General features: G+C 40.3%; 1 protein-coding gene across 2 annotated transcripts in view; it reads right to left on the bottom strand.

The window, feature by feature from the left end:
* Positions 1–21,299, bottom strand: part of LOC308610119 (U3 small nucleolar RNA-associated protein 18 homolog) — a 42,451-nt gene that overhangs the window by 10,496 nt on the left and 10,656 nt on the right. Inside the window, exons 5-10 of one of the 2 annotated variants that reach the window (XM_081259380.1) lie at positions 20,351–20,439; positions 18,453–18,578; positions 17,484–17,658; positions 9,871–9,971; positions 9,489–9,579; positions 6,663–6,786 (exon numbers count right to left, since the gene is read on the bottom strand). In XM_081259380.1, coding sequence (XP_081115506.1) covers positions 6,663–6,786; positions 9,489–9,579; positions 9,871–9,971; positions 17,484–17,658; positions 18,453–18,578; positions 20,351–20,439 — 706 coding nt within the window. The remainder of the gene's footprint in view (positions 1–6,662; positions 6,787–9,488; positions 9,580–9,870; positions 9,972–17,483; positions 17,659–18,452; positions 18,579–20,350; positions 20,440–21,299) is intronic. The other variant, XM_081259381.1, reaches the window with a different exon arrangement.

Raw genomic sequence — 21,299 nt, 5'->3', positions numbered from 1 at the left:
CAGAAGGAATTTAACCCCAGAAAAAATACGCCTGCAAGAAATACCCAGAAATACAGGAGAACATAAGCTAAGCTCTTTACGTGATCTAGAACCTCAAAGAAGGGAAAAATCAATATGAGGTGAAGTTGCTCCAGTGAAGCTTTGTGGAAGAGGTAGGTAAGATGTGAGATGGAGAAGGGAGATATAAGCTTAAAGAAACAAATAAAGAGCAACAACAACTAAAACCGGGTATCGTAAGTGGAAGAACAGGACCAAAGGGAGAAAGGAGCTCACCCCCGAACTCCAAACTAAAGAAGCAGACATGACTGTTAGCTTTCCACCCTCAACCACAGTTGATTGGACTAGAAGCAGGTTCTTGAATCAAGAAGCCAATCCATTAACAGATCAGCAACCGCGACGTATCCTGGTACACAAAAACCTTCCCCAACAGGAATGAGGGCAATTAACCACATCAACCTACCTCTAGTGTCTCTCTCACCTCATTTACCCCCATGGACCATCAGTGTCTTTAATTCCACTCACTTCTAACTGCTTGTGGAACAGCCCCGTGACACGCCTAACTCTGGCACGCCTCCCTCCTCCACCCTCATTCTTTGGACAAACTCCACTCTTCTGGCTGTCTTGGCCTGGAGCCTGATGTCACTGCTTCTCTCCCATCCCAAGTTTCTAAGCAGTTATGACATACGTTACAAGCATTGTTTACCTATCTCCCTATTCTCATTCCCACCCTTACTACTTAATGCCTGGATTATTGCAATGACCTCAAGGCTCATCTACCTGCACCTCTATTCCCCTTCTAAAGGCTGTCATGCAAATTATCTGCTTCAAACTCTAAAATTCAAATATCATCATGATTCTCCTCTGCTTAAAAACCCTTAACTGTTTCTCTTTCCACTTAATATAATGTCCATCTTCTTCGACACAGCATGAAAGACCTTTCTACAAGTTATCCCGACTGCTTACCTTTGTAGCCTAGCCCCCCCTTAAGAGTCATCCCACCCAGACTCCTCTCAGAACACACACCTGAATTTTCTCATCCTTTCCACTATCTGCAATGTCTTTTTCTGAACCCCACCTGGCCCTCAAAATGGCCAGCTCAAGTGCCAATATCCCCCAAAACCTTTTCCAGACAGACGTTCAACAATAGCAGCCTTCACCATTCCTGACATTCTTAAAATTAAAACACTCCATCTCAACTGCAGCCCTTAAGACGTCTTGCCTTGTAAACAGAGATACATGTATGCATGTCCTCACATAAGATCATAAACTATGAGAAGGTGATGATGCAGTTCTATCCCACAATCCCCAGCTCAATGCTCAATAAATGTTTTTGTGAATGAGGAAACTGAAGCAAAAACGTATCCCTGAATAAAGCAGGTTTTCCTTGCATTATAAAGCATACATGTCCTGAACAATATCTAGATGAAGCAAAATGAAACCCATTTTATATGTTCAATGAGAGCACTAAAATTAAAGAACTATTAATTCCAGGCCCTAAATCATAACAAATTTCATACTTTTCTATAGCCCTGAATTATTCAGTATTCTTTTAAAATAAAATCAAAAATACTTGGGGGTGGCAGTGTGGAAGGAACACAGAACTGGAAACTAGATGACGTGAGTGCCAGATCCAGCTCTGCCAATAACTAGTCTGATGAGTAACAACACTTAAATTACCTAACTCATAGACCTCAGTTTCCTTATCAATAAAATGACTGGATTAGACTGGCACTACTCAGTATAACTTTGTGTGATTATGGAAATACTCTATAGCTGTGCTGCTCAATATGATAGCCACCAGACACATGTGGCTACTGAATACATAAAATGTGGCCAGTGTCATCAAGGAACTAGATTTTTTTTTATTTTAATTAATTTAAAATTAAATAGCACATATGGCTAGAAGTTACCGTGATGGATGTGCAGAATTAGACTAAGACACCAGCAAGAAATTAAAAACAGATATACAAACAAATGGAAAGATAACAGAAAAGGGACAATCATCATCAGAAATAAACTAATACTGAAAATATCTTAGAAAGAGAAACTTTTTGTTAGCTTTAAGTTACAAAAGACTAGTTTCCACATTCTCCCAATCCAGGTAGATTACTGAAATCACAAAAATCCTGAAGCAAAGTTTTAAGCTAAGGGTTTAAAACAGATTTAAGTAGGAAAAATAGCAATCTAAGGTATATTTAGACATTTTAAAAGATAAAAGATAAAGCTATATAAAAGCTGAAGCACAGAATGTTTGAAGCTGATTTTCCAAAGGGACTATATACATGGCACAAAAGGGTTCATTCTCAAGACAAACTGGACTAAATGTTCTTTATTTCTTGTAAGACTCCTTAATTTGCAAAACTCCTAGTGATTGTACCATTTTATATTTAAACACATCAACACACAGAGATGTACCTTTAAAAAGGCAGTAGCACTCAACCATAACAAACAATGAAATGTGGCCATCTGCAACAACATGGATGGACTTGCAGGACATTAAGCTGAGTGAAATAAGTCAGAGAGACAAATACTGTATGACACTTATATGTGGAATCTAAAAAATACAACAAACTCATAAATGTAACAAAAAAGAAACAGACACAGATATAGAGAACAAACTAGTGGTTACCAGTGGGGTGAGGGAAGAGGGTAGGGGCAATATAGGGGTAGGGGTTTAAGAGGCACAAACTATTATGTATAAAATAAGCTACCAGGATATATTGTACAACACAGGAAATATAGCCGATATTCTAATAACTATAAATGGAGTATAAACTTTAAAACTGTGAATCACTATACTGTACATCTGTAACTTACATAATATTGCATATCAACTATACTTCAATAAAATAAAATAATCCAGACAAAACTATAATTCAAAAAGATACATGCACCCCTATGCTTTGAGCAGCTCTATGTACAATAACCAAGACACAGAAGCAACCTAAATGTCCGTCAACAGATGAATGGAGATGGATGTGGTATATATTTATATTCAATGAAGTATTACTCAGCCATAAAAAAGAATAAAATAATGCCATTTGCAGCAACATGGATGGACCCAGAGATTATCATATTAAGTAAAGTAAGTCACAAAGAGAAAGACAAATACCGTATTATATCACTTATATATGTGGAATCTAAAATACGACACAAATGAACATATCTACAAAACAGAAACAGACTCACAGACATAGAGAACAGACCTGTGGTTGGGGGTGGTGGGGAGGGGTGGGAGTGTGGGATTAGCAGAGGCAAACTATTAGATATAGGATGGATAAACAACAAGGTCCTACTGCATAGCAAAGGGAGCTATAGTCAATATCCTGGGATAAACCATAATGGAAAAGAATATGAAAAAGAATATATATGTATAACTGAGTCACTTTACTGTACAGCAGAAATTAACACACCATTGTAGATCAACTGTACTTCAATAAAATTTTTAAAAAGAAAACAAACAAACAACAATTTTAAAGGTTAAAAGCTCAGGCTCTGGAGCCAGACTATTTGTAAGCTTGGGTATGCCACTTACTGTCTGACCCTAACCAAGTTACTTAACTCACAGTGCCTCAGCTTCCCCACCTGTAAAGCAGGGATCATAGTACCAATATCATGGAGTAGGAAATGAGAATTAAGTTAGATTATATATGAAAAAAAATCTATATATATATTTACATACACACATCCATACGTAGCTTTTATACACACACACACACACACACACACACAATACACATATACAACTATATATGAAAAACAGTGCTTGGCAGATACTAAGTGCTGAAAAAATTTGCTATTAATATTATAAATCTTTTTATTGTAATTATTATTCAGAGCACAGTTTAAGACTATTTAGATGGAAACTAGTAAAAAGACAATCTTAATTTGTGTATTTTTAAGAAGGTAATGAAGACTAAAGTCAACAAGTACCTAACCACCTGAAAGAACTTTGATGAGAAAATATAAAAACAGGTATTTTTATGGCTTTGACCAACAGTTCTCAAAATACAAAGAGCCCGAAGTGGTTTGTTTATAGGTTGCACACCCCCAGTCAAGGCAGAAGCCCAAGACAGTGATATTCCATGACTGCAGCACAAGACGCTCCTAACTTCTTCACTGTAAAGCAGCGAAAATAAAGCAACAGCAACAAGATAAAGGGGATTCTCCAAGTCACCTTATGGGGCCACCTGAATTTAGTGAGCTATCTTCTGAAGTCTATGTATTCAAAGAGCTGTCACATGCAAAGGAGAGAATACGCCAGGTCTCAACTTCCCATTCTTCAATATACAGTGCTTTGTAATACATAGCCAGCATTCAAATATTTTTTTTTTTTTTACTGACTGACTTCTAGACTAGATAGGAAGTCACAAAACACAGTACTGCATATACAGAAGATGCAGCAAAGGTACAACTTAACTAAGATTCTACCCAGTAGAGCGAGAAGGGCACTGCACCTGGAAAAGTAAGACTGCAGGTTTCAAGATCCCTCCTTATCAATGATTTCAGTTGTCTTACAGAACGCTTCAGAGCATCAGCTCCCCCCACCTATAAGGAAGGGTTAGTCCCTAATGATTTCCCAAATATGTCCTAACACTGATGTACAAATTAATGTGAAAACTTTCTAAAAATACGCAGCAATCCTTATATTAACCAAAGCCATAAAAAAAAGATACTGTAAACTAAAAGACCTCTCTATTTACAACATTCTTAGTTTCCCTATTTCCCTATCAGAGCAAAGCGGTAAATCAAAAGCATCCACTTTATGCCAGGACCCTGAGAAGAGTTAATAGACACTATCAGATGAATTCTGAGATCAAGGGAGGAGTTAATTCCCAGCAGCAAAGTCCAGGATAGAGAAATTTCACACCAGTACATGGAGAGGGGAAAGAGAGGGAGGTGGGAGGAAGGGAAGGAGCAGCCAGCCAACCAGTCAAGCGAGTTCAGTTTCTCCTACCTCTGCCCTGATTCCACCACTAGCTCTTCCCCGCCTGTCTGATAACATGGGAAATTCCTCTAACAAGGGTTAAGGCCTTTCTTTCCAGGTTTAACAATAAAAACCTAATAATGGTCTTTGACCAAGCACATCAGAATTCAATTACACTGAAAGGCAATTCAAATCAAATGAGTTTAAACGACTAATACTAGATTCTTTCCTCTTTGGGCTCTTCAAAGGGGATTCATAAAAAGTGATACAAAAAAGAGAGGCAAGGACTAGAAAAAGATGAACTTCACAGATTTGAGTGAAGGTTATGTTTGTGCACTTACTCTTTCCCACATAAAGGCAAAAGCAGGTCTGCTTAAAATTATTTACACTTAATCTAAATACCAGTCTTCATTCTAAAGGAGCTTTGGTCTCCGAAGACCTGCTACTCACGAACTGCTACCATAGTGCACAGTGCTCTAGCAACGCGGGGCTCAGGCTGTCCTACTGCCTATGGCAGACCCACGAGACGTTAGCCTGGCCTCCAAGCTCCACAGCCTGGTTCCACTTTCCTTTCTTCCCAGGCCCCAAGGTAGCTGCTGACCAATTTCCAAATGGTGTCAGGGATATTTACAAGCAGTTTCCCCAATTTTAACCTTTGAAGGAGGGAGTGAAGTGAAGAACCAGTGGCGAGTATGCTATGACAGCAAGGCCCGCTGGACCTCCCACCAAGGGAGGATTTGAAATCTCTTTATGGATCAACTGTGTTTAGTCTAAGAAAGTCATGAAGATCGACTTCTCGGGCCAAGTTCTAAAATTACAGGTGCTCATTAGTGATTTGGTAGGTAAAATCGTTTAGAATTACAGGCAACTATCCAATACCCCCTCCTCCCACCCTGCATCTTTAAAATCAAGTAGGACAATAAAGCCATCTTTGCCCCAGTGTAATAACCATTTTTTTCAGCAATGACACAATAACATGTTGTAGGTAATATTTTCAAAGTCTCTATAATACTAACAACAGTGTTCCCAAAAAACATGTTTTTGGTTTATACCACCTAGCTAGCTAAAGGCAAAAATGCTTTAAGTATCTTTAAGACTTAAATCAAACAAATATTTCAAACATAAGAAAACACACCATAACATAAGGTAGTCCAGTATTTTCTTTGCTAAAGAGCTGAAAAACTGCCGTTAATATTATTAAACACAAATATTAACAAATATTATTAAGACAATAAAATGTAAGACCTGGGTTTATTAATTTCATATTACTAGTTTATAAACAGAACTACTAGGCATCATTCAGTATATTGAATTCTTTTTTTTTTCTTTCTTTTTATAAATTTATTTATAAATTTATAAATTTTATTTTTGGCTACGTTGGGTCTTCGTTGCTGTGCACGGGCTTTCTCTGGTTGCAGCAAGCGGGGGCTACTCTTTGTTGTGGTGTGCGGGCTTCTCCTCGCGGTGGCTTCTCTTCTTGAGGAGCAGGGGCTCTAGGCGCACGCGCTTCAGTAGTTGTGGCTCATGGACTCTAGAGTGCAGGCTCAGTAGTTGTGGCACACGGGCTTAGTTGCTCCACGGCATGTGGATCTTCCCAGACCAGGGCTTGAACCCATGCCCCTGCACTGGCAGGCGGATTCTTAACCACTGCGCCACCAGGGAAGCCCCTCAATTCTTTAATATTTTCTCATTAGCAAAAGGTGATTAAAGGTTACCAGAACCTCCGTTTACTTACCCACAAGCCACATACTGTCCATTCCTAGATGTGGCAATGCTTAATCCATATAAACTGCCTTCATCAACAAATCTGTTAAGGCACTTCCTAGAGTTCACATCCCAAACATAAACGTCTCCATCCCCTGAATGAAACAGCCAAAAAATGGGTTTGGTTAATTTTGTTTTAAACTTGAAAGGCAAGTGAACTGACCATTCTTAGTCCCTCTTTAATAGTACAAGATACTACAAATAAAGACCTACTATATACTATAATTGTCCTAGGTCTAGAAAACTGGCCTAAAAATGTTTCTTGTATACATTTTCATATATAGAAAACTACATCCTCATTAGTCATTAATAAACAGTATCTTTAGGTTTAGAGTGAAAATCACAAACTCTTGGCTTGAGTTGAACTTTCAGAAAAAGTTTCTACATTTCACTCAGATAAATTATTGGCGCAAAATTTGAAAAAAAAACAAAAAACCCACCAGCAAAGGTTTTCCAACATCTATCAAGAGGTATCAGAGTACCTAACATGTAAGGCTAGGTGATTTAGATACCATACTGATGATGAAGCTGACGACAGAGGAGGAAATGAAGAATGAACTGATCCAGACCAAAAGGAATTTATAGTTTAATTAAGGAGGTATGGATAATTTATTGTAATAAGCACAAATAGTTTAGAGAAGGGAGAATGTGTGAAAGATAAAGGATAGTAAATCTGATGAGAACACAAATATTTTCATGATAGAAATGGCCACCTAAGTGCCAAGATCAGTCTCCTTCTCTCTCTCCTATACACTCAATCTTGATGATCACCCCCTTCCTCACACCCATTATAGATGTGTAGAATGACCCTATACCCATCTCAAAGGTGGCTCCTCACTCATGTATTTCATCTCTTTCTTTTTCTGTGGATATTGCTCTAACATTCACCCTTCTATACTATTATCCTTCCAATGAGAATTCAATGAATCTCACTGCTTTAGCTATTTCATTAAGAAACAAAATTTCCCAGGCTGGCATAAGGGTTTAGGTTAGGTAGAAGTAAAAAATGTATTTAGAAAAAATTTAATAGGCTCAAATTTTAGAAGCTTTATGTCTGTCTGTAGGGCAATGGTACAATAAAGGAAGGGGTTTAAAGATCAGCCTAGCTAGCAACAGACTAAAATGGGAACGGAAGGGATCAAGGGCAGGAAGACCATCTAGAAAGCGAGTGTATTAGATGGCCACAAGTTGATGTTGACTTAAGAAGCAATAATTAATCCAAGAGAAAACAAAAAGAAAAAAATGGTTCAGCTGAAAAGATAAAAGGTAAATTCTTTCTTCAACACTCCTATCAAAATATTCTTTATATATATAAAACAATAAATATGAACAATATGATGCCAATCACATAAATCACTCCTTACAGAAGGAGGAAAGGAGGAAGGGGAGGGGGGAGAACACCAATCAAAAGACAGGTAACACCTAACTTACCAAGGCTCAACTTCTGATTACTCCTTCTCTGATTTTAGGACCTTTCTTCTTATGGTAAATTAGACCTCCATGGTCCTAACCTAATTGGTAAATATTTAACATCTATATCCAATTCATATAACCAAATCTCAGTACCTGTGCTGACCCTTTCAACTCTTCTCCCCAGCTCTGACTCTCCCAAGATCCAAGGGCCATTTCATTAGGAACATTATTTGTCTGAACCTATATTTATTCCTTACCCCTCATAAAACCTAGCATATTAATTAATAGAGACTATATATGCTGATGACATTCTTCTATTATTGGATTAAAAACATACAAATGTAAGTAACTCAACCTTGTGAAAGTTTGATTCTGGGCCAAAACCAAAACAAAAATTAAAGTCAATGCTAAACTTAATCCTTTTTTTAAAAAAAGTTTTTGAATAGATTGAAGACTACTACTCACTGGCAGAACCACTCTAATGCCTCCCACTACCAAACAGCATGAGCTACGCTGAGCTTGTGATGGTCCCCAAGATCCTCTAGGAAAAGGCGTAAGAGTCACAGGACAGTCAGCAAAGCCAGCAGAAAAGGACAAGATTAGAGACTGTCAGGAATGATAAAGGATTGGTTGGTAGTACTAAAGAAATGTCAGGATGAGATCAGAATTGTTTTCTGTCAATAATGAAGAAAATTCCAAACATTATCCAAGTCAAAAGAGGCTAAAAGAAAAGAAGTGATGATTTTAAGTAACTTCCAAAAAGAAAGAAAGTCTCAGAATAAGACATCTTTTAAAATGCATTTTCTGGGGACTTCCCTGACGGCACAGTGGTTAAGAATCCGCCTGCCAACGCAGAAGACACGGGTTTGATCCCTGGTCCGGGAGGATCCCACATGCCGCGGAGCAACTAAGCCCGTGCACCAAAAACTACTGAGTCTGTGCTCTAGAGCCCGCAAGCCACAACTACTGAGCTCGCATGCCGCAACTACTGAAGCCCATGCACCTAGAGCCCGTGCTCTGCAAGAGAAGCCACTGCAGTGAGAAGCCCACGCACCACAACGAAGAGCAGCCCCCGCTTGCCGCAACTAGAGAAAGCCCACGTGTAGCAAGACCCAACATAGTCAAAAATTAATTAATTAAATAAAATGCCTTTTCTTCCCATCTTTTCCCCAAACAGTGCATGTTAAGCGGTTAATCCTTCACCACTACTAGTTAGTAAATGAGAAGGCAAACAGCAATGAAAAATGAATTGTAAAAATAAAAATGATTTTCTCACTAACACAAAAAAGTCTAAAATCAAACCCAGTTTTGGTTAAAGTTGGTATTTAAACACACCCAAAGCTTCAAAGAAGCTTCGGATCATCTTGTCATTAACTTAACTTACCTGAAGATGCATATACTTTCTTACTATCCGAAGAGAATGTGGATGCTGCAATCCTTCCATTAATTTTCATACTACCAATTAGCTCTTTAGTCTGGAAGAACAATAAATATTACTTGTCAAATTGCTAGGTGCTGCAAAGAAGAATCACAATGTGCAGAATAAAAGCAATCTAGTTCTCTATTTTGTAGCACCTACTCAACTTTGTTTTTCCCTACCCTCAAAAAAAAAAATTCTTCCCAAACTGCCCACAACTTCTCCCCAAGTCTCAATATGTTCCTCTAATTGAGATGCAGATTTAAGGACACCATGAGTTATGGTTCAAGACCATCCCTACACTAATGTCTTATCCTAGCAGAACAAGCAACAGCTAATAATGGTTCACCTTCATTGACAGCAAGTGAAAATATCCAGCAACACCATTTATAAGCAAAAAGGATCCATCTGGGGAGACTTCGAAGCTCCTCACTATCTTCTCCTTCAAACCTAAGGAGATGAATCAATAAAGATTAATGGTCTGCAGTAAAGCTTCCACTGACAATTGAGAGTTTCTTACTTTTTAAGTGCCTTAAATAAAACATGGGCTCAGACTCTGAATAACTCTGACCCCATACATCATTGAGTATTACCGAAATACAAGGTCACTACAAAATGCTTAGCAAACTTCTGTTCTTTGCCTTGGTTAACATTTACCATTCTAATTACAGGCCTGAGAGCCAGCTCTCCAACCAGTAAACTTATCAACTAATTTTCCAAATGTAAACAGTAATACCTGTCAGTAACTGAAAGGGTAAATTATACTTCTCTGTCAAAACGTTCATGACCAGAAGGAAAATACACCGACACAGAGACAGCTAAAACACAGTAACATGCAGACACTAGTTGCTAGCCACCTACTAAACATCCCATGATGAATGGGAGTCTAATTCTTAACTCTGTGGATCAAAAAGAAAAAACAAACCAAAACCATGTGTCAGTAGTGTATTCAAGAGTTGATAAAGAAGAAGTAAAGCTGTCACTGTTTGCAGATGGCACGATACTATACACAGAGAATCCTAAAGATGCTACCAGAAAACTACTAGAGCTAAACAATGAATTTGGTAAAGCAGCAGGATACAAAATTAATGCACAGAAATCTCTGGCATTCCTATACACTAATGATGAAAAATCTGAAAGTGAAATTAAGAAAACCCTCCCATTTACCATTGCAACAAAAAGAATAAAATATCTAGAAATAAACCTACCTAAGGAGACAAAAGACCTGTATGCACTGATGAAAGAAATTAAAGATGATACAAATAGATGGAGAGATATACCATGTTCTTGGATTGGAAGAATCAACATTGTGAAAATGACTCTTCTACCCAAAGCAATCTACAGATTTAAAGCAATCCCTATCAAACTACCACTGGCATTTTTCACAGAACTAGAACAAAAAATATCACAATTTGTATGGAAACACAAAAGACCCCGAATAGCCAAAGCAATCTTGAGAACAAAAAACAGAGCTGGAGGAATCAGGTTCCCTGACTTCAGACTATACTACAAAGCTACAGTAATCAAGACAGTAATGGTACTGGCACAAAAACAGAAATATAGATCAATGGAACAGGATAGAAAGCCCAGAGATAAACCCACACACATATGGTCACCTTATCTTTTTTTTTTCTTTTTTTTTTTTTTTTTTTTGCGGTACACGGGCCTCTCACTGCTGTGGCCTCTCCCATTGCGAAGCACAGGCTCCAGATGCGCAGGCTCAGCAGCCATGGCTCACGGGCCTAGCCGCTCCGCGGCATGTGGGATCTTCCTGGACTGGGGCACGAACCCATGTCCCCTGCATCGGCAGGCAGGCTCTCAACCACTGCGCCACCAGGGAAGCCCTGGTCACCTTATCTTTGATAAAGGAGGCAAGAATATACAGTGGAGAAAAGACAGCCTCTTCAATAAGTGGTACTGGCAAAACTGGACAGGTACGTGTAAATGTATGAAATTAGAACACTCCCTAACACCGTACACAAAAATAAACTCAAAATGGATTAAAGACCTAAACGTAAGGCCAGAAACTATCAAACTCTTAGAGGAAAACATAGGCAGAACACTCTGTGACATAAATCACAGCAAGATCCTTTTTGACCCACCTCCTAGAGCAATGGAAATAAAAACAAAACTAAACAAATGGGACCTAATGAAACTTCAAAGTTTTTGCACAGCAAAGGAAACCATAAACAAGACCAAAAGACAACCCTCAAAATGGTAAAAAATATTTGCAAATGAAGCAACTGACAAAGGATTAATCTCCAAAATTTACATGCAGCTCAACATCAATGAAACCACCCAAACCCAACAATGGGCAGAAGACCTAAATAGACATTTCTCCGAAGAAGATATACAGACTGCCAACAAACACATGAAAGAATGCTCAACATCATTAACCATTAGAGAAATGCAAATCAACACTACAATGAGACATCATCTCACACCAGTCAGAATGGCCATCATCAAAAAATCTAGAAACAATAAATGCTGGAGAGGGTGTGGAGAAAAGGGAACACTCTTGCATTGTTGGTGGGAATGTAAATTGATACAGCCACTATGGAGAACAGTATGGAGGTTCCTTAAGAAACTAAAAATAGAACTACCATACGATCCAGCAATCCCACTACTGGGCATATACCCTGAGAAAACCAGAATTCAATAAGAGTCATGAAAAAAATATATAAAAAAATAAATTAGGGCTTCCCTGGTGGCACAGTGGTTGAAAGTCTGCCTGCCGATGCAGGGGACACGGGTTTGTGCCCCAGTCCGGGAAGATACCACATGCCGCGGAGCGGCTGGGCCCATGAGCCATGGCCGCTGAGCCTACACATCCAGAGCCTGTGCTCCGCAGCGGGAGAGGCCACAACAGTGAGAGGCCCGCGTACCGCAAAAAATAAATTAATTAATTAATAAAATAAAATAAAATTAATTAATTAAAAAAAAAAAGAGTCATGTACCAAAATGTTCACTGCAGCTCTATTTACAATAGCCAGGACGTGGAAGCAACCTAAGTGTCCATCAAGAGATGAATGGAGAAAGAAGATGTGGCACATATATACAATGGAATATTACTCAGCCATGAAAAGAAATGAAATTGAGTTATTTGTAGTGAGGTGGATGGACCTAGAGTCTGTCATACAGAGTGAAGTAAGTAAGAAAGAGAAAGACAAATACCGTATGCTAACACATATATATGGAATCTAAGGGAAAAAAACAAAAAAGGACATGAAGAATCCAGGGGCAAGACAGGAATAAAGACACAGACCTACTAGAGAATGGACTTGAGGATATGGGGAGGGGGAAGGGTAAGCTGTGACAAAGTGAGAGAGTGGCATGGACATATATACACTACCAAACATAAAATAGCTAGTGGGAATCAGCCGCATAGCACAGGGAGATCAGCTCGGTGGTTTGTGACCACCTAGAGGGGTGGGATAGGGAGGGTGGGAGGGAGGGAGACACAAGAGGGAAGAGATATGGGAACATATGTATATGTATAACTGAAATACTTTGTTATAAAGCAGAAACTAACACGCCATTGTAAAGCAATTATACTCCAATAAAGATGTTAAAAAAAAGTTGATTAGCTTCTCAAGACTCATGTAACCAAATCACATGAGCTAAGTATATAGACCAGATGTCAGTTTACTTATTTATAATGGGACATGTTCCTTTCCCTAAAAGGCTCAAACTGACTAGGCAGGAGACCCTTCTGATATTAACTTGCTTATAGAGCCAACTTACCCATTAACAAGTTGCCTAATAGAAAGGATACAAAAGTGTAACTAGCTACGCTTCCAGGGTGACAGAGCGGAAGAGAATTGTCACCATCCACTCACTGGTACGCACTGGACTTTTGCACCATGTGAGCATATCGCTAAGTTAGAATATTAATCAGAAAAAAGAATTTAGAAAAATCCAGTGAAGAGTTCTTGTTTCCCCACAGGAAAATGATAGTTAAAGGTCCCACAGACCATCTCTGTGCTACTAACAGTCTTTGTCTAGAGGGTTCACAATACTACAAAACTGGGCCTCCCACTCCAGCCCCACCCACCAAGAGACTACATCCTAGCTTCCTTGACTGGAATCAATCCAGACACATATTTCCAATCACTAGGGTTACTTCTGCTAGGGATGACCATCTTCTTCACAATGACTCTAGTCCTACTACGGGTAATATTCATCCCAAATTTTAGGCAAGCATTATATACCGACTACAGCATACAGAAAGAAACAGCTCCAAACATAGGGAAAATATCATTACATGATGAAGCAGAGAAGGGAGGTTAGTTCTGGAAACCCCTCCAGACCCAATCCTAAGAGCACAGTGGGAATGCAAGACAGAGCTCAAAGTGTTCACCTTGGAGCCTACAGCTGGGCACCACCACAGTCCTGGAAGACTGCAGACTGCACAGGTGTCACAAGGGCAACAGTAAACAAACTTCCCTCATACTGTGTGGGACCAGTGTGAACACAGACCCAGGATGGCAGCAACAGAGGCAAAATGCCAGAGGACTCTTTACACAGTCCACTGCTCTCTGCCTGCAGTGAAAGACCTTATGTTTTTGGCCTGAGTAAGCCTGTTGTTTGGGGGTAATTCAGGAAAGGGGGTTGTCTTCAAGAAGGAAGTACTAGAATTCCAACAAATAAGGACAAACAGTTTACTTTATCAATTAATTGGAAAAATAAGATAACCATATTTTTACCCAAAGCTTACAGTGTACTGTACACCAGTTATATGTACATAGCATTTTACTTCTGACTTCACAAAGAACAGTGATAATAAATGCTAATTTCAATATTACAATTGCTTTTTATAAAAGCTAGACCTTTCAAAATAGAAGCCAGACAAAATTTATAACGTGGCCTTGAGAAAGAAGATACAGAGCTTTAAAGATGTCAAGTATAAATGTTTCTATGGATTAGGGAATGAGTTGTTTTTTTTTTTTTTTTGGCCACCCCACACAGCATGTGGGATCTTCGTTCCCAGACCAGGGATCGAACCCACGCCCCCTGCATTGGAAGCACGGAGTCTTAACCACTGGACCGCCAGGAAGTCCCAGGAATGAGATTTTTAGGTCAACTGCTGAGCAACTAATAGATAAGAAAAAGAATGGCCAATTTAACTAGAATAGAGCCAAATTCCTCAGGATGGGAAGTGAACTGATTGTGATCAGATAGATTATATGCTGTTCTTAACAATGACAGCAGTTACCAATGACTGAGCATTTACCAAGTGGCAGGTGGTGCTTAGTTACAATCTTCTAAAAAATTATTTTAATATTTTAGAACACTTGAGTTTACAGAAAGAGAAAACTAAGGCTCAGCAATGACCATATGCCTATAAATCAAAATGGCTGCCTGACAAACTAACTGGATTCCCAAATGGTTAAATTCTTTGTGTTTTCCTAGAACAAGACAGCTGCCTTAAGAACTGCCCTTCTGGGACTTCCCTGGCGGTCCAGTGGTAAAGAATCCACCTTGCAATGCAGGGGACAGGGGTTAGATCCCTGATCAGGGAGCTAAGATCCCATATGCCTCGGGGCAACTAAGCCCACGCACCGCAACTACTGAGCTCGGGCACCTCAACTAGAGAGCCTGCATGCTGCAAACTACAGAGCCCACGCGCTCTGGAGCCCATGTCCCACGCACCACAACTAGAGAGAGAAATCCCGCACGCCACGACTAGAGAGAAGACTGCACGCCGCAAGAGAAGATCCCACATGCCTCAACGAAGATCCCGTGTGCCACAACTAAGACCCAATGCAGCCAAAAATAAAATTAAATAAATAAATCTTAAAAAAAAAAAAAAAAAAAAAAAGAACTGTCCTTCTAGGGACTTCCCTGCTGGTGCAGTGGTTAAGACTCGGTGCTCCCAATGCAGGCAGCCCAGGTTCGATCCCTGGTCAGTGAACTAGATTCCGCGTGCCACAAATAAGAGTCCGCGTGCCAGGACTAAGAGTCCGCATGCCACGACTAAAAGATTCCCGCACGCCGCAATGAAGATCTCTCATGCTGCAACAAAGATCCCACATGCCACAACTAAGACCCGGCACAGATGGATATAGATAAAAGAACTGTCCTTCTAAATGATGCAACAGAAACTGCTTCTGGACTTTGAAATAGTAATCTGTGGTTCTTAACCTTTCTGTGTGCCAGTCTGGTGAAGTGTATGATACCCTTCTCAAAATAATGGTTGTTTAAAACTTTCGTAACCGAAGGAAATGCTAAATTTCATTTAGAGATTAGTGAAAATAAAGATGGAATGTTTTTCCTATCCAGCTTCACAGACCCCTGAATTTTGAGAGTCCATGGACCCCACTTTACAAGCCCTGACAGGTTAGTGGAAGGAACCATCAAAGCGGAATTCTTCAGAATGCATCAATTCTGAATTCTTCATTTTTCAGACTTGCATTTGCAAGAACCAAGAGCTCACATACACGTAAGGCTTGCACATCCTAACTTGTCAGCAATTTTCCCCCTTGTTCTACTGTCCTTAATTAATTGAGTTATTGATAGTTTTATAATCACGAGACTGAGAATTATATTCAATAGCATAACACCACGAGAAGAAATACATTTGGTTTACCATTACTATTATAATTATCATTATTACCAAGTTATGCTTATTGAGGAAAGAGAAGGAAAAATATTAAAAGGCAAAGATAAATGCCATGTCTTAGAAGAATCCGGTGATCAGATACACACCCCGGCATACCAGCAGATCCACAGTACATATCACTAACTACTGGATCTCAGCCACCCCTGGTTTGCTTTCCCCAAGAGGATGCAAGGCAAGGAAAGACCAGAGCACATTCCTTTTGATTAGTGGAATGACATTTAAGGATAATAACTACTACATGTTGTTTTCTATTTCAATATGGGGAGACAGTTTAAGGTTTTCCAACTCAAAGGGAAGTCCATGGACCAGTAGCATCAGCAGCATCTGAGAACTTGTTAGAAATGCAGAATCAGGCCGCCTCAAAACAACAGAATCAGAGTCTGCATTTTAACAAGATCCCCAGGCGATTCATATGCACATTAATGTTTGAGAAGCATTGATTTAAAGCATAAATAGATAAATTAAAACCCCCCTTGGAAAGGATCACTGAAAGTGTCAGGAACACAGGAAAGACAAGACCGGAAACACTGAAAATAAACTTCATAAATGTTTCTAAAGTTGGCCTTACTCACTTTTAACCACTAGCAGAAAAAAGGCTGTACAGAGCAACCTGTAACCCTTACAGCCCCACATATGTGCAATTTAACAGGGAGACTGCCAGCAAGCTGTAGCATATGACAACACCACCTCCCAAGATTCATAATGTTAACCCAACCAATTTCATTACAAGGACTTTAGTTCCCAAAGGATTCATGAAGGTGTCATTATATTTTTGAGGAGAATGCAGAAGAAGAGATAAGGCAGAGGAAAGAAATTTTCATCTGATAAAAAAAGATGTATTTTTTAAGTAGTCCATTCTTCAAAATACATTACAAATTCCAAAAGCAGTGCTTTATTTCCTTTAAATGTAAACCAAAATTGTATTATAACAAACAGCAGAAGAACTGGAGAGCACCCAAATTTCAGCTCAGAGGAGTGAAATAATTTGTCCAAGGAAGTAGAACCCAGGTCTTCTAGCTCCCAGGCTCATGTTCTTTCTGCTGCAGCAACTGCTAATTTTACAGCCAAGTATTTGCAACTGCTTTTCTGGTCTAGGGGAATATATATTTGCAAATTATGATTTTCTTCCCATAGGTACTCAGTAAAAAGTCAGTTCACTTTTTTCATTCAAACATGTTATCGCAACAACACATTTTCCAAATAGTAAAACCAAAGAAACCCTTATTTTTAATAATTCTATGGGGAGGAAAAAAATGGTTGCAAATACTGTTAAACAAACTCAACTATGGGCTGGGGGGGAGGGAGGTGTGTGTCAGCTATATGTTCATTAGAAACCTTACCTCTTACTTGATGCACAGGAATTAGCTTTCCAGCCAGCATATCATAGACATAAAGAACCTTGCTGTGAGTACTCGTGGCTAAAACCTTTTCTCCATTAGCACTAAAACAAGCTTTAAAGATTGGAAACTTTTCCAAATAGATGCTCTGAATTTTAGGATTTGTTTTTCCATCAACCTATAAGGAAGTACAAAATATTCCTTTTGATTATTTCCACAGACCATGTATGCTGATTGTAAACACTTTTCACTACAAGTCTTTTTTTTTAAATTTATTTATTTTATTTATTTTTGGCTGCGGTGGGTGTTCGTTGCAGCGAGTGGGGGCTACTCTTCATTGCAGTGCACGGGCTTCTCATTGTGGTGGCTTCTCTTGTTGCGGAGCAAGGGCTCTAGGCACATGGGTTTCAGTAGTTGTGGCACGTGGACTCAGTAGTTGTGGCTCACGGGCTCTAGAGCACAGGCTCAGTAGTTGTGGTGCACGGGCTTAGCTGCTCTGCGGCATGTAGGATCTTCCAGCACCAGGGATCAAACCCGTGTCCCCTGCACTGGCGGGCAGATTCTTAACCGCTGCGCCACCAGGGAAGTCCCTACAAGTCTTCATTTAAAAATGCATACCTGGGGCTTCCCTGGTGGTGCAGTGTCTTTCCCTGGAAAGACATTTCTAGGGCATCATGTGAGCAGAAAGGTGCCACTTTAGGTAAGATGGCGAGGAAAGACATTTCTAGGGCGTTATGTGAGCAGAAAAGTAAGAATGAGGGCTTCCCTGGTGGTGCAGTGGTTGAGAGTCCGCCTGCTGATGCAGGGGATATGGGTTCGTGCCCTGGTCCGGGAAGATCCCACATGCCGCAGAGCGGCTGGGCCTGTGAGCCATGGCCGCTGAGCCTGCGCATCCGGAGCCTGTGCTCCGCAATGGGAGAGGCCACAACAGTGAGAGGCCCGCGTACCGCAAAAAAAAAAAAAAATGCATACCTGAAATAGCGATACAGCATTATCTAGTCCAGCGACCATCACAACCTGTGCACGAGGATGAAACTGCACAGACGAGATCCGAGCAGTAGTAGGACGTTCAGCATTAGCATGCTGGCAGTGCTTCATCTACAGAAAAATAAAGCTGAAATTTTATCAATTCGAATGGGTTAACATTATTTTCTTTAAAGCATGAAGACATTATAAAGTAGTTTACAATGCAGAAGAAAGTGCATTGGAAGAGTAACCAGAAGACCACAGCTCTGCTACCAACTAGTACTCTAGTACAGTGCTTTACCATACAAGAATCCATTTTTCGGGGGCTTCCTCTACATTAAAAATGCAATTACATAAAAAACACAGTATCATATGATGTTTTCTTTGTAGCCCCTCAAGATAAATTTTTGTGGTGACTACATTTTCAATGGAGGTGAATTCACCCTATGAGGAGCTAAATGAATTATCTGCACAGGGTAGGGAGAGACAGAATCACTCTAATAATTTACCATAATAAGGTCCCCCCTCCCCATCTAAATTCGCATGCTACCATTTTAAAATGGGGAAAATTATATCAAAGAGAGAACTGTTCATTTGACATATATTTAACTGAAGCAAGTGCTGGGTAGGCACTTGGTTACCACAAAAGACAACTGAGACACAGTGATGAGTTAGACAGTAACTAGAGTAAGCCACTTCAGATAGGATGGCAAGGAAAGACATTTCTAGGGCATCATGTGAGCAGAAAGGTGCCACTTTAGGTAAGATGGCGAAGAAAGACATTTCTAGGGCATCATGTGAGCAGAAAAGTAAGAATGAGGGCTTCCCTGGTGGCGCAGTGGTTGGGAGTCCGCCTGCTGATGCAGGGGACAAGGGTTCGTGCCCCGGTCCGGGAGGATCCCACATGCCGTGAAGCGGCTGGGCCCGTGAGCCATGGCCGCTGAGCCTGTGCATCTGGAGCCTGTGCTCCGCAGCGGGAGAGGCCACAACAGTGAGAGGCCCGCGTACCGCAAAAAAAAAAAAAAACGTAAGAATGAGTTGGCCACTGGCAGTGCTTAAAGAACACATGGAGAGGGCCTCCCTGGTGGCGCAGTGGTTGAGAGTCCGCCTGCCGATGCAGGGGATACGGGTTCGTGCCCCGGTCCGGGAGGATCCCATATGCCGCGGAGCAGCTGGGCCCGTGAGCCATGGCCGCTGAGCCTGTGCATCCGGAGCCTGTGCTCCGCAACGGGAGAGGCCACAACAGTGAGAGGCCCACGTACCGCAAAAAAAAAAAAAAAAAAAAAAAAAAAAAAAAAAGAACACATGGAGGGATGAGCAAGAGCAAAGGTTCAGGGGCAAGAAAGAACTTGGCATGTGCAAGAAACAGAAAGAAGGCCTGTGTGGCACGAGTAAGGAATAAGAGGAAAAGGCATCAGATGAAGTTGAAGACGTAGGCAAAGGCCAGATCCTGTGAAGGGCAGTGTAGACTATGGTGAGGAATTCAGAAGTTTTCAAAGAGCAATGAAAAGTGACAGGGCGTGCTATTTTCTTTTTAGAAGATCCCTCAGGCTACTATAGGAAGAACGGCTTAGAAAGAAGGAAAGTGGAAGTGGAGAGTCCAGCCGCGAAGCTGTCGCTATGCATCGGGCGAGAGATGAGAGCAGCGTGAACAAGGCTGGGCCAACAGAGGGACAGGAGATGCAAAAGGAGGGATCAAGTGACGTTCCTAAAAAATTCCTGGGAACATAATTTCATCTCGTTTTTGCAAAAGGTAAAAAACCTAGCATGAATATTTACCAAGGCAAAATGACAGCAAGCACATTTAATCCCACAGATAACAAGAATCCATGTATTTGTAACTGGGAAGTATATTGGATTTCAGAGGTAATTAGTTGGATTGACCCAATTTTACGGATTCTCACCTTTAAGATTCCTTTAGGAAGAGAGGTTGATGTTGATATGAAATTCCCAGTCCTCTGCAACAAATCATCTTCATCCTCTTCACTTTCATCTAAGTCAAACAAACCCACAGGCTGATCTTCAGAATCAATGAGATGGCCATTACCTATCCCAAACATCTGCATTTCAAACTTCAACTCCCCTCCCAGTCTCCCAACCTCAATCGTTTTATTTAAGCTGCAACTGGTAAAAGTAAAACAGCAAAATAAATTTGAAGGAGAGGAAAAGGATGACAAGACCTCAATGTATATGGTTAAAATCAACACCTGACTCTGGAACAAAAGACACACGTTCACTACAGTGACTAAAACAACATGAAATGAAATGAAGGTGAAACGGAGTCAGCATTTCATTTAAAAAGAGGAACTCGTAACAGTGGCAAGATGGGCAACAGGATGAACAGCAGATCTAGCTTAACAACTCACAGGAAAAAGAACTAGAACTTTGAGCTGACTGGAAGAACAACGCCAGTAAACTGTGTATCAGAACTTCCAGGAGAGGTAACAGGGCTGCTTTTCCCCGGAGATGACTGACGATTCTAGTAAAGAAAGCTGAGAAGCTAAGCAGGGTGTTTAAAACACTTGTAGGGTTAAGAGAGCAAAAACTAGCACCAAAAGCCCTCTAAGGTTCCTAAGGAGTCTGGTAAACCACGAGGCTCTGGATTGTTGCCACAAAAGGCTATACATAAAATTAAAGGTGAAATCAAAGAATTACGAGAAAATCTCCCAGGAGCTGAAACCCGGCACTGAATCCTCACACTCTCTCACTAGAATAAGATGTTCTAGGATTGCTAGTGCCCACTGCCCAACCACCTACCCAAAAACAAATATACAAATTCTCTGCAGAAAGATACCATTGTCCTAGATCTCTAGTTAATCAATACTATTTCTCATATACAATGCCCACCACTCA

Source organism: Mesoplodon bidens (assembly GCF_964165515.1).
Source record: "Mesoplodon bidens genome assembly, contig: HAP1_SCAFFOLD_218, whole genome shotgun sequence".
Classification (NCBI taxonomy): Eukaryota; Metazoa; Chordata; class Mammalia; order Artiodactyla; family Ziphiidae; genus Mesoplodon; species Mesoplodon bidens.
This window is presented reverse-complemented; position numbering and strand designations above follow the sequence as displayed.